Source organism: Suricata suricatta, chromosome 7 (genome assembly GCF_006229205.1).
Source record: "Suricata suricatta isolate VVHF042 chromosome 7, meerkat_22Aug2017_6uvM2_HiC, whole genome shotgun sequence".
NCBI classification, from domain to species: Eukaryota; Metazoa; Chordata; class Mammalia; order Carnivora; family Herpestidae; genus Suricata; species Suricata suricatta.
The window spans coordinates 82,244,025-82,262,033 of record NC_043706.1 but is presented as its reverse complement, the minus strand read 5'-3'; the positions used below and the strand labels follow the sequence as shown (position 1 = coordinate 82,262,033).

The 18,009-nt window shown below is 38.0% G+C and overlaps 1 protein-coding gene across 1 annotated transcript in view; it reads right to left on the bottom strand.

Annotated features, from left to right (window-relative positions):
• Window positions 1–18,009, bottom strand: part of MANEA (mannosidase endo-alpha) — a 66,712-nt gene that overhangs the window by 5,157 nt on the left and 43,546 nt on the right. The window contains exons 4-7 of the mRNA XM_029945221.1: window positions 16,736–16,757; window positions 15,420–15,422; window positions 11,113–11,164; window positions 9,214–9,222 (exon numbers count right to left, since the gene is read on the bottom strand). Coding sequence (XP_029801081.1) covers window positions 9,214–9,222; window positions 11,113–11,164; window positions 15,420–15,422; window positions 16,736–16,757 — 86 coding nt within the window. The remainder of the gene's footprint in view (window positions 1–9,213; window positions 9,223–11,112; window positions 11,165–15,419; window positions 15,423–16,735; window positions 16,758–18,009) is intronic.

Here is an 18,009-nt window from a genome sequence, read left to right as displayed (position 1 = left end):
AGCAGTAAGAACAGCTTTCCTGGCCAAGGAAAAACTGAAGGAAGGGTGCTGATTTGTCTGGTGGAGGTAACCTCTCCTTCAAGGGAAAAGAAATCAGTGAATACCTACTTGTGGCAACTAGAGAAATCCATTTGCTCACTCAGCACCTGGAGTACTAAGGTGGGAGCTCTCTAACTGGGAATTGGGAGGATACTGGGAAAGAAGCAGATAAGAATTTCACATGGTGTAAGAGGGGTTGTGCTTAGCAAGGCGTACCACTCCTGGTCTGTGAGACCCAGTGCTAAACCCCACCTCCCCTCATGGTCTGTAGTTCCTTGTGCAGGATCTCAAGTGACACCATGAGAGCAGTCTCCAGGAGACAGAGAGCACAAACTTGAGGGATAGTGCCACCTTCTAGAAAACAAAAGAAAGGCTTCTGGTCTGGTAAATTATAAGAACCAGAAAAAAACATAACAGCTTTATAAAACTGCTCCAAAGAAGGGGCAAGACAAAAAGAAGGTTTCCTCATAAACACAGGGGAAAAATATAATAACGATACTATAGAACATAACATACCAGCTGCTGAAGACAATAAGCAGAATTAAGGAAGTATGTTCTACCTCAAATGTGAAAGTACCAATAAGTGTCTATAAAGGTTATGAAAAATCAAGAAAATGGGGCATCACTAAAAGAAAAGTATATTCTGCAGCAATCAAGCTCAGAGGAACAGAGTATTTTGATCTAACAGATAAAGAAGAAACTCAACAAGTTCTAAAAAATTCAGAAAGACAATTCAATGAAGTCAGGAATTAAAAATACAAAGTGAATTTTTTAACCAAAGATAACGAAATTACAAAAAAAAATTCTGGAGCTGAAAATCAAGAAATGAGATGAAGAATGCAACAGAGCATAGATAATGAGGCTCACCACATGGACAAAACAATAACTGGCATGGAGAATAAGAAGTTTGAAACAACACAGAAGAACGAACTTAGAGTTAAAAAAAAAAAGTGAAGAAAGCCTATGTGAGGGGTGATTATCCAAAAAAAAGGACAAATATCAGAATAAATCAGGATTTCAGAAGAAGAGAAGGAGGTAGAGTTTATTTTTTAAAAAGCTGAGAACTTCTCAAACCTGAATATTTGTATGTCCAAGTCTAACAACTAATAGATTAATCTTTTATCTCAGTACCCAATGACCTTCTATAAGACATAATTGTCACAAATCAATACTAAAGGTATCCAATTAAAAAAACAAAACAATGTAACCTACATAGGAATCCCCATTAGGCTATCAGTGGCTTTCTCTGCAGAACCTCCACGGGCCAGAAGAGAGTATAATGACATACTTGAAAGACAAAAAATTGTCAGCCAAGAATATTTAATCTAGCAAAGTTTCCCTTCAGATATGAAGAAGAAATAAAGTTCACCACCACTAAATCTGCCTTGAAAGCAATCTGATAAAGAATTCTTCAAGCTAAAATGAAGACATGCTAGTTAGCCGCATAAAAACATACAAAAGCACACAACACACTACGTACAAGTAGATATATACCTTAGAAAACTATTATCAGGATGGTGTGTCAATGCTTCAACTACAGAATAAAAGTCAAAGGAAAAGCAGGAAAAATAACTACAGCAACACTAAGTTGTTAAATTCACAAAACAGGAGGTAATTGGAACATCAATAATAAGACAAAAAACCACAGCAAACTGACAAAGGAGGAAGCATAATGTATCACCATGAAAAATAACCAATTTACAAGGTAAGCAAAAAAAGAGGGAAAGGAAATAATGGAAATATAAAAGCAGAAAGCAATTAAGATGGCATTAGTAATTCCTTACCTATTAATAATCACTGTAAATGTAAGTGGTGTAAACTCACCAATCAAAAGGCACGCTGGCTGGCTGGATAAAAATAAGACCCAAGTATTGGATACCAACAATGGATATACTTCAATCTTAAGGGTATATGTAAGATTCAAAGAGATGGAAAAGATAGGCCATGCAAGTGGAACTGCAGCAGAACATCAAATTTCAAACGGTAAATTCAAAGAGGGCTGAAAAACTAAGTAAAAATCATTAATTTTTTATGGAAATGTTTCCATGTGCTATGTCAGTGATTTTATATTTTAAAAGTATGTTAGTGTTTCTTCTGGTAATACTTTCCCCTAAAATATCAACAAATATAATTTATTGTACTTATGCCAATTACTTGACTCTCCTCTTTTTGTGAGCGTTAATATTTTTGTTTCTTTGTAGTTTTACTTTCTATCAAATAAATTATAAACTCTAGTTTATATATAACTAGGTATAACTCTATATAACTCTGTATCTAGTAGGAAAAGAAAAAACAGTCCCAATTCAAGATAGTGATGTAGGAAGATCCTAAACTCACTTCACATGGACACACTGAATCTATAGCTATCTATGGAATGATTTCCTCTGAAAAAAACCTAAAATCTGGCAGCATGAGCTCTCCACATCTGGCAAACAAGGGAAAAACATCTCAAAGTGAGGAAAGGGTGAGACAGTCTTACCATGAATCCACCCTCCAATCCATAATCGGAAGGGGATTCAAAAGCTGGAGCTTCTCCCACAGAAGCAAAGTGACTGATCCCACATTGGGCCTCCCAACTTTCAGGACTGGCAAATCAGAGAGGAGTCTCCAAAACGTCTAGCTTTGAAGACCAACAGGGTTCATTCCCACCAGATTGATGATGGTTCTTAAGAGGCTCATGTGCAGATTCACCTGCCTCAGAGCCCAGCACAGAAGCAGTTCTTTGAAAGATGCCTAGACTTTATGTGAAAGAGACTCATTGGCTCATGTTAAAGAATTGGTCTGAGAGGCAGAGGCCTACGGGAATATTCTCTGGGGAAGAAGGCTAGTGGGTGCATCCTTCCTGATCTCTGCAGTGCTCTAGAACTCTAGAACACCAGTATCTCCTAAAGGAGAGCTTGTACCCATGTCTGGTATCCCAGTTTTTAGGTCTGGTGACCCAGGTTTTGTGTCTGCCACTCAGGAAACACCCCTTTATCACCTGGCTCTCGAGAATGAGAGGCTTATCATCGAAAGGGACCCAGGAACACAACAATCAGAGAGGAAGAAGTTCTTGGCAGATTGGCACTGCCAGGGCAGAGTACTGATAGCAGATCAAAGCCCAGTCCCAATCAGAGAAAGAGACCTATTTGCTTGTCCAGGAGCTCAGACCAGAGGGTTTGACCTAAGGTTTCTGGTTTGGTGCATTTACAGATATCCACAGAATTGCTCATTGGATGCAGTATTTACACTCTCCATCTGCCTTGCTCAAGCTTGCCACTAGCTTCAAGAAAGGAACTTCTATTCTTGGCTGGTGCCTTCATTTCTACAGCTGCTTCCAGGGGACACCTCTATATCACCTGGTTTTGCTGGCCAGTGGGGTTTATGCTCACAAATTCCTACTGTAACCCACAAAAAAAAATTATTAAACAGTTACCATCCCTAGGGCACAGCAAAGGTAACAGAACTCGGAGCTCAGTCTTTCTGTGAAATAGGCCTACGAGCTTATCATCATAGGCACAATCTGAGAGGCAGGCTTCTAATTAAACATGCATTTAAGGGCTGACTGTAAGGGCCCTCAGAGGGCCATGCACTGTCTCTGGTTCTCTCTCTGCTGCACTCCAGAGCATCAGCACCCCTTGAGGGGAGCTCTTATATTGTCTAGTGCCCTGATTTTTACAGCTGGATTACCTGACTCTGGTAGCAGCAGTGCTGGAGTTCTGAAGCCTCTGAGAACTCTATACTAATCAGAGACGGTTCTTGGTGGCACAGCAGACTGAATCACAGCCCCTTTCTGCCAAAAAAGGTGGACTTGCTTCTGGAGCTTCAGCCTTAGGGAAAGATTTCAGGTTTGGCACACATCTGGAGCCTACAGAAGGGATCTCAGGGAATACAGTCCAGAGGATATGGTCTTTGTGCTCTCCCCCTGCTTCAAAGATTGTAGAATGTCCCAGAAAGGAGCTAATAAACTTGCCTGGTGCCCCATTTTTCATGACTGCCACACAGGCAACACAGTCGGATTGCCTAACTCTGATGGCCAGTGCGTCTCATGTTTTTGGCCCCACTGGACTGTATATATTAGCATTCTTTAAAAAACTACTGCCTAATTAAGGCTCTGGCTTATCAGCCTGAATCTAGGCTCCCTTTCTTTGCATAACTAACCGGTGTTGAAACACCCCCAACTACAGGGATCTATTAAAAATAAATTAGGGAGCACCTGGGTGGCTCAGTTGGTTGAGGCCATGACCTCATAGGTTCATGAGTTTTAATCCCACATTGGGCTTGGGCTGTCTGCTATCTGAGCAGAGCCTGCTTCAGATCCTCGTCACTCTTGCTCTCTGCTCCTCCCCTTGCTCACTCTCTCTCAAAAATAAAGAAATATTAAAAATAAATAAAATGCTTGAACAAACATAAAGGATTAAGAAACAATCAAAAGCTAGGGACAGAGTTGAATTTAAGGTTTGGCTCCTGTACAAGGCTGACCATTCAAGATTGGGAGAGGGGATTATTTCATCTAGTGCATAGAAAGCAACAGAGAGGCAAATAAGATGGAGATAGTAACTTACCTGATAAAGAGCTGAGATCAATAATCATAAATATGCTCACAAAGCTCAGAAGAATGGATAAAGAAGTAAAAAGTTCAATCAAGGGATAGGAATTATAAATACCAAACGGAAGTCAGTACTAAAGACTAAAATAGCTGAACTGAAAAATACACAAGAGGGATTAACTAGCATGAAGCAGAAGAAAGGCTCAATGAACTCAAACACAGGGCACAGGAACTCACTAATCAGGAAAAAAAAAAAGCAAAAAGAATAGAAAAATAATGAAGCTAGACTAAAGGATTTGTAGGATAACATCAAGCAAACAAACATCTGTACGACAAGGGTTCCAGAAGAAGAGGAGAGAGAAATGGGGATATGAAGTACAGCACGGTCACTGCAGTTCCTAATACTGCACTGCACATTTTAAATTTGCCGAGAGTGTTAGAGTTTTTAATCACAAGAAAACTGTATAATTATCTATGGTGGCAGGTGTTAACTGGTGATTATTCCACAATATATATGAAGTCTTTACATTGTACACCTAATATAATGCTACATGTCAATCTTACCCCATTAAGAAACAAAAGTAAATCAAAGAACATCTCAACACAAATGAAAATGGAAACACACTATACCCAAACCAACAGAACACTTCAAAACTAGTTCAGAGACAGAAGTTTCTAGATGATAGATGCACATATTAAGAAATGAGAAATCATAAACAGCTTAACTTTATACCTCAAGGAACTAGAAAAAGAATAAACTAAACCTAGAGTTAACAGAAGGAAGGAAAAAATAAAGATCAGAGCACAAGAAAATGGAAACCAGGAAAGCAATAGAAAAGATTAATGAAACCAAGAGCTGTTTTTTTTGTGAAGATTATCAAAATCTACAACTCTTTAAGTAAGACTGAGAATGAGAGAGAAGACTCAAAAAAGAAATTACAACAGACACTATCAAAATAAATAGGGTCAGAGACTACTCTGACTAGTTATATGCCAACAAATTAGATGACCTGTAGGAAACGGATAATTTCCTATAGTCACAGAAAATCTGAACAGTAACATGTAAAAAGTTTGAGTCAGTTATCAAAAGCTTCCTGACCCATGATACCCCTTAAGTAAGATGTCTTACTTAATTGGGAATTCTATTGTAGGCTAGCTTGGAATGTAATGGGTTAACTGCTTCTGGAATGTAACAGGTTAACTGAATGTTTTGTTGCAAACTGTTCCTCCGCCCCTTTTCTATGGTCTGACCAAGGCCATACCTACAGAAAATCCCTTAGTCACTGCCCCACTGTGACTGGTTCTTACTGTCCCACTATGATTGGTCATTTAGAAGAGCAAAGAACAAACGTGATAGGTTCCCATCAAAACTGGAGATTGGCATGTTACAATGTAATTGGCTACCCTGGAATCCTATGTATGCCTATATAATCTCTATGTATCCATTTTTTGGGGCCATTCTCTGCTCCTTAACACCAGGTAGATCAGGTATGGCCTGGCCATAAATAAAATCTTGCCTCGCTTCTATTCAGCGTTTGGTGGTCTTTATCATCACCCTGTTACAATTCTATTAAATATTTAAAGAATTAATACTAATACTTTTTACTTTTATCCAAAAAATAAATACTTCTAAAGGCCAGCATTACTGATGCCAAGCTAGATTATGATGCTACATGGATAGAAAACTATGGAGCTTATGAAAAGGCAAAAGTTTTCAACAAATATTAGCAAACTGAATTCAAGAACTCATTAAAAAAATTATATACCATAACCAAGTGGAAATTATCACTGGGAATCAAGAATGGTTCAACATACTTAAATGAATGAGATACATCTCAATAGATGAAGAAAAAGCACTTAAAAAAATACAACATGCTTTCATGATAAAACCCTCAAATCTGATACAGAAGGATCATACCTAATGATAGTCCAAATTGTGGATCAGGTTCAGATCTGCTCTGTGTGTCCATTCAGGTTTCTAGGCACAAAGACCACCTGGACCATGCTATTCTCATTGAGAAAGGAACACAACTTTGGATAATACTTATGACTCAAGACATGGTACACATTGTTTTTTCACATTTCATTAGCTAACATAAGCCATGAGGCCAAGCTCAACATCAGCAGGGCAAGAGGTACACTTATTCTTTTCCATGGACAGGAAGGGAAACAGGAATATTTACCAAACGATGACATAATTCACCAAAACATGTCTCACTCAAGTACTGCTTCATTCCTATGTTCATAAAGATATAGGAGGGCATGGGCACCTAGGTGGCTCTGTTGGTTAAGCAACTAACTGGCTCAGGCCATGCCTCACAGTTCACGAGTTTGAACCCCGCACCAGACTCTGCTGACAGCTCAGAGCCTGGAGCCTCCTTCCGATTCTACGTCTTTCCCCTTCCCACTCACGCTCTCTTACTCTCAAAAATAACCATTAAAAAAAAATTAAAGACTATAAAAATCAGAGCTGGATTTTTTCTTTTTTAATGTTTGTTTATTTTTGAGAAAGAGTGCAAGCAGGGGAGGGGCAGAGAGAGAGAGAGAAAAACACAGAATCTGAAGAAGGCTCCAGGCTCTGAGTTGTCAGCACAGAGCCTGATGTGGGGCTGGAATCCATTAATCCTGAGATCCTGACCTGACCTGAAGTCGGATGCTTAACAGACTGAGACACCCAGGAGCCCCAGAGCTGAATTTTTTCTACTCTGTCTCTGCCTGCCTATATCTTTAAAGAATTTTTTTTTAATGTTTGTTTATTCTTGAGAGAGAGAGATAATGCCTGCGAGCGTGCTGGGGAGGGGCAGAGAGTGAGAAAGACACAGACTCTGAAGCAGGCTCCAGGCTCTGAGCTGTCAGCACAGAGCCAGCTGTGGGGTCCAAACTCATCAACTGTGAGGTCATGACCTGAGGTGAAGTCAGAGGCTTACATAACTGAGGCACCCAGGCACCCCTGAGTTTTATAGTTTTTAAAAAAACAAACCTACTCAGTGACAGTTAAAAGTGTTTTCATTTTATTCATTTACTTTGCCCCCCCCTTGAAATTAATTAGCCCACATTTGCTAAACATAATGCAAAACAAGTAACCATAGTGTTGAACATTTTTGTTATTCTTGCTCCTTTGTTTAACTTAAAAAGTACTCACCTAAAATGACTCTTGGTTGAAGTTAATAAATAAAAAATTGCAATTAAAAAGTACTTGGTGACTAATACTGTTAAACTATTATGTAATCAAAACTAATGAGCTATGACAAAAGCTTAACTGTGGGACAAACTCATTTCTTAGCGAACTCTCTTCCCTAAATCAAAAAAGGAGAATAAAGGAAAAACATTTTCAGCTCAGAATGTAGAGAGAAGAGTAAAATACACCCTAGCAAAGAATAAGAAAAATATCAATCAAGGTTGAATAAAATTAATACATTAAAACTATTAGAATATTTTAAGGATGCCTGGGTGGCTCAGTCAGTTAAGTGAGTAACTCTTGACTTCAGCCAGGCCATGATCTCCTGGTTCTTAGAATGGAGCCCCACATCGGACTCTGCACTCATAATGTGGAGCCCGCTTGGGATTCTCTCCCCCTCTCTCTTTCTACTCCTCCCTGATCCACGCTTTCTATAAATAAACAAACATGAAGAAAAACACAGAATATTTTAAAAATAAGACTGATAAATTGAAGAACTCTTTTTTGGGAGGAAGGGACTAATACTAACTCTGTACTAATCAAATTGGAGAAAAGGGGAGATTACTTCCTTGGGCTGAAAATTAGCAACCAAAAAAAGCTGTTACTAATAAACCCATTTATTTTTACTCTTAAAGCTTCAGGTGTGGCAATGCATGTGCAATATGGGCCCCAGTTTATTAGCACAGAACTCAGAATTACTCCTCTCTTCATATCATATTGCCTTAGAGTTTTAACTTAAGTAAATACTGTCATTAATCAAGTATTAACTTTTGTTTGTATTAGAAAGCAAAGTAGCCATTCTTTATAAAAACAGGATATATTACGCTTTATCTAATTAAAAAAAATCTGCTCAACACTACAGAAATCACACATAAAATCCAATAAAACCGTTTATGGTTTCATGTCATTTCATGACATCTCATGATGTCATCTTACAAATGAGGAAGATAAACCAAGAAGATTAAGTAACAGAAAATTCCAGACCTAGGAACCCCAGTCTCATAGTTTCTAGTCTACTGTTTTAAAGCACTACATAACTACTCCCCACACACAAGGCAAAAAAACTGTCCTAAAAGGTTTCTAAAATATTAGTCTCTCTGGTTCCAATTTTTTCTGATCAGACATAAAATTTGAGGTACATATTTGCAAACAACATGATATTCTATGTAGAAAACCTAAAAGACCACCAAAATGATTGCTAGAATACATGAATTCAGCTAAATTGCAAGATACAAAACTTGCAAGATCAAAGTGCAGAAATCTGTTGCATTTCTTTACACTAATAATTAAGCAGCAGAAAAAAATCAAGGAAGCATTCCCATCTGCAATCACACAAAAAAATTAATAAACTTAATCAAAGAGGTAAAAGATTTCTACTCTGAAAATTCTAAAAGACTTAGTTTTGAAAAAAAATTAAAGAGGACACAAAGAAATGGAAAAGCATTTTATGCTTGTGGATTAGGACAACCTGTCTATACTACTCAAAGCAATTCCTATCAAAATACCACCAGCATTTTTTGCAGAGCTAGAACAAACAATCCTAAAATTTGTATGGAATCACAAAACACCTTTAATAGCCAAAGCAGTCCTGAAAAAGAAAAACAAAACTGGAGGCATCATCATTCTGGATTTCTAGCTGTATTACAAATCTGTAGTCCCTGATACAGTATGGTACTGGAACAAAAACAGACACACAGATCAATGGAACAGGAAAGAGACCCCAAAATGGATCCATAATTATATGGTCAATTATATCCAATGGAAAAAACTGGTACTGGGAAAACTGGACAGTGACACGCAGAAGAATGAAAATAAACCCCTTTCTTACACAACACAAGAATACATTCAAAGGGATGAAAGACTTAACTGTGAGACAGGAAACCATTAAAATCCTGGAGGAAAACCCAGGCAGCAACCACTTTGACCTCTGCTGCAGCAAATTCTTACTGGACATGTTGCTGGACGCAAGGGAAACAAAAGCAAACATGAACTATTGGGACTTCATCAGGATAAAAACTTTCTGCACAGTGAAGGAAACGATCAACAAAACTAAAAGGCAGCCTACAAAATGGAAGCAGAGAGGGGAGGGGCCAACATGGCAGGTAAATGGGGGGATAAGTTCCCTCATCTCACAAACAAAGCAGTACTGAAGCTAAAGGACTCTGAACACCTGAACACCGAGAGTCGGGGAGGAAATGAGACAACCGTACTTCCAGGGACCCGCCTGGACAACCTGACAGGCCATTGGTGCATGACTGCAAACTGGGAGAGATAAAATGAACGGAGGGGGAGGGATCCCCTTCTGCAGAGAGAGAGAGTGAAGATAAAGAGTGGCTGGGGAACCATAGCACTGAATCTGGACAAGAAACCACTGGCTGGGACAGATAAAGAGCCAATCTCTAACTGAGGGGCTTTCTCTGGACTGGGTCGGCTGCCCACATGGTGCATTGGGGAGGAGGGGAGCCAGAACCCCGCTTGGTGGCTAGGTCAGGGGTGCAGTCCCGCAGTAGGAGAAAGCGATTCCCTCCCTGGAGTGCTGGGACAAGGCAAAGCGTGCCTGCGCCCACCAACCAGGGACCACTTACCAGGCAGCCCCCAACTGCGCTTGCGCTTCCCCAGTACCGGGGTCCACAGAGCAGGAGTTTGAATCCCAACCAAGCACCAGTTCATGGGATTGGTGGAGTGGGGCAAATCACCTCATTTGTGCCTGGAGCAGAGTGAGGACAGCTTCAACAGAGTGGTCTGAGACACCAGGTCCCTGGAGGAGAGACTGGGGAGTCGCTATTTTTCTCCCCATCACCAACCAGAGAGGACTTCGGCAAACATACAGCGGGGCTCACAGTGGAAGCAGAATCCACAGTGGAGGTGGAACCCGCCTACACCAAACCACACCCCTCGTGTCTGGTAACTGAGTATCTCCTGGAATGGGATTGAGGCTGAGGAACCAGAAGGCCCCTCATGCAGACCTGTGCTGTGGCACTGCCTGATTTAATTCTCTGACAGTTCTTATTAGATATGTTCTTCCTTCCCTTTCTCCTTCTTATCTCTTCCCTCATCTAGTCTGGTGACTCCGGTTGTTGGTTTAAGTGGACATATTTAATCCATTCTCTTGATACACGTTCCACACCTCCTTCTTTATTCTCCTTTCTCTCTGGATTAAACTGTATAGTTTCTCTGTCTGGATAACTTTCTTTTCTTTTTCTTTTTCCCTGCCTCCTCCTCTACTTTCCTTTTTCTCTCTCTGGTTTAAGCCATATAATTTCTCTAGTCAATTTTTATTCTTTCTTTCCCCCCGATTCCTGTCATTTCTCTCTTGGTATGGGATAAGGCCTCTTCCCCTCAGCACTACCTCCACCCTGTTGTTTACTAGTAGCTGATGTTTCTGGGTTTTTGTTTTTGGGTTTGTGTGTTTTTGTTTTCTGTTTGTTTTCCTTTCCAGGGCTACTTCAAGGAACCAATCAAAGCACATCTAGTGGAGGATTCACAACATCACCAAGAGTAGGGAGATAAAGTAACCAAACTCATATCAACAGAGAGCAAGTAACACTCTCTAAAAAGACACCTCCTGAAGGGCCAGCCCTGGACAGTGTGTGCCCCCTCTTTCATATAGTAGTGCTCACAGGTGCAGACACATAACAAGCTTTCAAATCACATAAGGGACATAAAACTAGCCAAAATGACAAGACAGAAGAATTCCCTCTAAGAAGTAATTCCAGAATAAAATGGCAGCTGAAGAATTGCTCAGAACAGATATAAACAATATAACTAAACAAGAATTTAGGATAATAGTCATGAGATTAATTGCTGGACTTGAAAAAAGCATAGAAGACAGCAGAAAATCTACTGCAGAGATCCAAGAACTAAAAAATAGTCATGATGAATTAAAAAATGCTGTAAATGATGTGCAAAATAAACTAGAGGTGGTGACAGCCAGAATTAAGAGGTAGCAGGGAGAACAGACAAAATAGAAGACAAAATTATAGAAAAAGATGAAGCTGAGAAAAAGATAAAAAAATTCTGGATCATGGGGGGAGAATTAGAGAACGAAGTGACTCACTGAAATGGAACAATATCAATATGATAGGAGGTTCCAGAAGAAGAGACAGAGAAAGGGGCCAAAGGTGTGCTTGAACAAATCAGAGCTGAGAACTTCCCCAATCTGGGGAAGAAAACAGATGCTGAAATCCAGGAGGCACAGAGACCTCCCTTCAGACATAACATAAATTGATATTTTACAGGACATATCATAGTGAAACTGGCAAAATACAAAAAGAGAGAATTCTGAAAGCAGCCAGGGATAAACGGGCCTTAAGGTACAAGGGTAGACACATAGGGTGGTAGGAGACCTATCTACTGAAAGTTGACAGGCCAGAAAGGAGTGGCAGGAAAGTTTCAATGTGATGAATAAGAAAAATATGCAGCCAAGAATACTTTATCCAGCAAGCCTGGATTCAGAATACAAGGAGAGATTAAGGGTTTCCCAAACAAAAACTAAAGGAATTCATCACACTAAACCAGATATCCTCAGGGGGACTCTGTGAGTATTGCAATGACTACAAAGGACCAGAGACACCACTACAAGCATGAAACCTAAAGATAACACAACGACTCTAAACTTGTATTTTTCAATAATAGATCTGAATGTAAATGGACTAAGTACTCCAATCAAAAGACATAGGGTATCAAAACAGATTTAAAAAAAAAAGACTCATCTATTTGCTGTCTACAAAAGACTCATTTTAGACCTGAGGACACCTTCATATTGAAAATGAGGGGATAGAGAACCATCTATCACGCTACTGGAAGATAAAAGAAAGCTGGAGTAGCCATACTTAGGTCAGAAAAACTAGATTTTAAACTAAAGACTGTAGCAAGAGATGAAGAAGGGCATTATATAATAATTATGGGGTCTATCCATAAAGAGGAGTTAATAATAAGTGTTTATGCACTGAATTCTGAGGCCCAAAATATATAAAGCAATCACAAACATAATCTTCTTGGTAAGAATGTGGGAATTGCAGGGGACTTTAATGCTCCACTTACAGCAATAGACAGATCACCTAGGCAGAAAATCAATAAAGAAACAATGGCCCTGAATGGTACACTTGATGGACTTGACAGATATACTTAGAACTTTTCATCTGAAAGCAGCAAAATATATTCTTCTTGAGTACACAAAGAACATTCTTCAAGACAGATTGCATGCTGGTTCACGAAATAGCCCTCAATAAATACAAAAGCATTGACATCATACCATGTACACTTTCAGATCACAATGCTATGAAACTTGAAATCAACCACAGGTAAAAGTCTGAAAAACCTCCAAAAGCATGGAGGTTAAAGAATACCCTACTAAAGAACAAATGGGTCAACCAGGCAATTAGAGAAGAAATTAAAAAATATATGGAAACAAATGAAAATGAAAATATAATAATCCAAACTCTCTGGGATGCAGCAAAGACAGTCCTAACAGGAAATATATTGCAAACCAGGCCTATCTCAAGAAACAAGGAAAACCTCAAATACAAAACCTAACAACACACCTAAAGAAAGGAACTAGTCACAGAACAACAAAGAAACCCAAAATCCAGCAGAAGAGAAATAATAAAGATCGGGCAGAAATAAACAATATAGAACCCCCCCAAAACAGAAAAGATCAATGAAACTAAGAGTTTTTTGAAAAAATAAATAAAATTGACAAATCCTAGCCAGACTCTCAAAAAGAAAAAAGAGAAGACCCAAATAGATAAATAAAATCACAAATGTAAACTGATTTATCACAACCAATCCCTCAGAAATATAAGCAATTATCAGAGAATACTATGAAAAAAATATATGCCAACAAATAGGACAACGTAGGAGAAATGGACAAATTCCAAGACACCCACACACGACCAAACCTCAAACGAGACAAAACAGAAAATCTGAACAGACCTATAACTAGTGAAAAAATTGAATCAGTTATCAATAATCTCCCAACAAATAAGAGCCCTGGACCAGATAGCATCCCTTGGAAATTCTACTGGATATTTAAAGCAGAGTTAATACCTCTCCTTCTCAAGCTGCTTCAAAAAATAGAAATGGAGAGAAAACTTCCAGACTCATTCTATGAATCCAGCATTACCTTGATTCCTAAACCAGAGACCCCACAAAAAAGAACTTCATCCCTGATGAATACAGATGCAAAAATTCTCCACAAGATACTAGCAAATTGAATTTAATAGCATATAAAAAGAATTATTTACCATGATCAAGTGGGATTCATTCATGGGTTGCTGGGATGGTTCAATATTTACAGAATCAATCAATGTGATACATCACATTAATAAAGGAAAGTATATAGAGCCATATGATCCTGTCAACAGATGCAGAAAAAGCATTTGAAAAATACAACATCCTTTCTTAACAAAAACCCTCAAGGAAAATTGGAATAGAAGGAACATACATAAATATAAAAGCCATATATGAAAAGCCCACAGCTAATATCATCCTCAATGGGGAAAAACTGAGAGCTTTCCCCCAACATCAGGAACACGTCAGGGATGTCCACTCTCACCACTGATGTTTAACATAGTGTTGGAAGTACTAGCATTAGCATTCAGGAAGAAAATGAAATAAAAGGCATCAAAATTAGCAAAGAAGAAATCAAACTTTCACTTTTTGCAGACGACATGATACTCTACATGGAAAACCCAAAAGGCTCCACCAAGACTCCTAGAACTGATACATTAATTCAGTAAAGCTGCAGGGTACCAAATCAATGTACAAAAATCAGTTGAATTTTTATACACCAATAATGAAGCAACAGAAGGAGAAATAAAAAAAATCCTATATACAATTGTAACAAGAACCATAAAATACCTAGGAATAAACTTAACCAAAGATGTAAGAGACCTGAATGCTGAAAACTACAGAAAGCTTATGAAGGAAACTGAAGAAGACACAAAGAAATGGAAAAACATTCCATGCTCATGGATCGGAAGAATAAATATTGTTAAAATATCAAAACTACCCAAAGCAATCTACACATTCAATGCAATACCAATCAAAATTGCACCAGCATTGTTCTCAAAGCTAGAACAAACAATCCTAAAATTTGTATGGAACCTCAAAAGACCCTGATTAGCCAAAGCTATCCTGAAAAAGAAAAGCAAAGGTAGAGGCATCACAATTCCAGAATTCAGCCTCTACTACAAAGCTGTCATCATCAAGACAATATGGTATTGGCACAAAAACAGACATAGAGATCAATGGAATAGAATAGAATAGAAAACCCAGAAATATATGGCCAACTAATCTTTGAGAAAGCAGGAAAAAACATTCAATGGAAAAAAGTCTCTTTAGCAAATGGTGCTGGGAGAACTGAACAGCAACATGCAGAATGAAACTAAACCATCCTTTACACCATGCACAAAAATAAATTCATAATGGATGAAAGACCTAAATGTGAAACAAGAAACCATCAAAATCTTAGAGGAGAAAGCGGGCAGCAACATCTTTGACCATTTCTTGCTTGACACATCTCCAGGCGAGGGAATTAAAAGCAAAACTAAACTATTGGGACCTCATCGAGATAAAAAGTGTGTTTCTTTTTTAAAGGAAACAACAAAACTAAAAGGCAACCGACAGAATGGGAAAAGAAATTTGCAAATGACATATCGGATAATGGGGTACTATCTAAAATCTATAAAGAACATACCTGAGAAATATACAATCCAGTGAAGAAATAGGCAGAAGACATAAACAGATACTTTTCCAAAGATGACATCCAGATGGCTAACAGATATATAAAAAGATGCTCAATATCAGTCATCAGGGACATACATATCAGAACCATGATGAGATATCACCTTGTACATGTCAAAATGGCTAAAATTAACAACACAAGAAACAACAGGTGTTGGTGTGGATGAAGAAAAAGGAGAACTCTCTTGCATTGTTGGTGGGAATGCAAACTGGTGCAGCCACTCTGGAGAACATATGGAGATTCTTCAAAAAACTAAAAATAGAACTACCTATAGGTATTTACCCAAAAGAAACAAAGTACGGATTCAAAGGGGGTGCTGCACCCCAATGTTTATAGCAGCATTATCAACAATAGCCAAATGATAGAGAAAGCCCAAATGTCCATCAACAGATGAATGAATAAAAAAGATGTAATACACACACACATACACACACACACACACACACACACACACACACAGAGGAATATCACTCAGCCATCAAAAAGAATGAAATATTGCCATTTGCAATGATGCAGATCGAGCTAAAATGTATTATGCTAAGTGAAATATGCAAGTTAGAGAAAATCAAATACCATATGATTTCACTCATATGTGGAATTTAAGTAACAAAACAGATGAACATATGGGAAAGCCGGGAGGAGGGGGGAGGGGGGAGGGAAACAAACCACAAGAGACTCTTCATGACAGAGAGCAAACTATGGGTTGACAGAGGGAGAAAAGTTTGAGAGTTGGGCTAGATGGATGACGGATACTAGGGGCACCTTTTATGATGAGCACTGAGTGTTTTAAGTAATGAACCACTGAATTCTACCCCTGGAAACAATACTACACAGTATGTTAACTAAAATTTAACTAAATTAAAAATACAGTTAAAAATAATGAAAAAACATGACACAGAGAGACCAAGTATGTTGGCAATTAGACATCTCTGCCACACTCTTAAACAGTAAGCTTTAAACAGAGAAATTCAAACCTATCCCCATTCATCAGAACACCCTCAGTGTAACCTTTAAATCTGAAAGTACATACTAAAACATCAGCTTTCTTGAGTTGTGAAGGTCTCTTCCCTCACATCTCCCAGGATTACAGTACCTATAATTACATGGACAGAAGAGTGGCCCTTGGACCTATTCTGTGTAAGATAAATCATATCATTTATCCAGTTTCACACTTGGTGCCGGAATTTGCAAGGTCTGTATATTTGCAGATTTCAAGTGCCAGTGAGAGTTCATTGAATTGTACAGGGGGACATGGCAAATGACAGCTTTTCCCAGTCAGCTAATTTAGGAGATGCTGCCTTAAGAGCCTTAGGATTATAAAGTAGGAAAAGAAAGCTTTATGTACAGGAAGAAAAGAAGAGAAAAAAAGAAAAGAGAAGAGAAGAGAACTTGGCTATCTAGTTGTTCCTGTTTCCCTAGAGGTCCAGTTCTACTCCACAATAAACTATGAAATCCTTAAACTGTAAAAGAAATATTAAAACAAAACTGGTATTTCGTATTTTTATTTGAAAATAATTTACCTGTACTAGATACACCAGCTATCTTTTACTAAGCTATATAACCTCTAAGAAGATTCAGAGCAAATAAAACCCTCAGTGCTTTTTAAGAATGGTAACAACCTGGAAATTTAGAATAACTAGTCTCTAGTGAAAAGGTACAGATTCACATTTTCATTAAGATTTGCTAACACACTGCCTTAGAAAAACAAGAATAAACCTGAAGAAAAATGAGCAATCTGAGAATTATTAGATATGAAACTTACTGCTTAAGGACAAGAACAGTGGAGTGAATAATGCAAGAAACTATAACAGACCAGATTATTAATAAACACTCCTTTTATACTTCATTCTAAAGGATTCTTCAATTATATACTAGAATCCCACATAAAGTGCTTTGTTTTTGGACTGTTTTGTTTCATTGATCTCTTTCTGGATACTAATGCTAATACCATAGTTCTAATACCTGACATCTTATGGTACATTTTGTTACCTGAAAAAACAAGATTTTCCCTTCATTAATAAACATTTTCTAAGTCTTACTTTTGTCTTATTTATAAACTTTAGAATTAGATGGTTAAATTATGTAAAATCTCTTCAGAATTTATTAGGATTGCATTAAATTTATAAATTAATTATATTAAAACATAAAATACAAATGTTTGAAAGAAAGGCCACTTTGCCATTTTGAATCTTCACATTAAATTCATGTTTTCCCACTTAGTCAAGTTTTTTATATCCTTTCATAAAATGCCAATGATTTCTTTGTATGTCTACTGTTATGCTATTTTCAATGTACACTTTTTTCAATTTTTTTCCCTATAATACAGAAATCCTATTGACTTGCATATCCTTTGGGTTCAGTCACCTTACTGGACTCATTACACATAATAGTTTTTAGATACTTTCCATGAGTTTTATAGGTATTTTCCATTTGTAAAGACTGGTAATTTTATTTGGAACACTATATTTTTTAGTTAAAATGATTTACTCAGAATTCAATAACTACTGAATAATACTT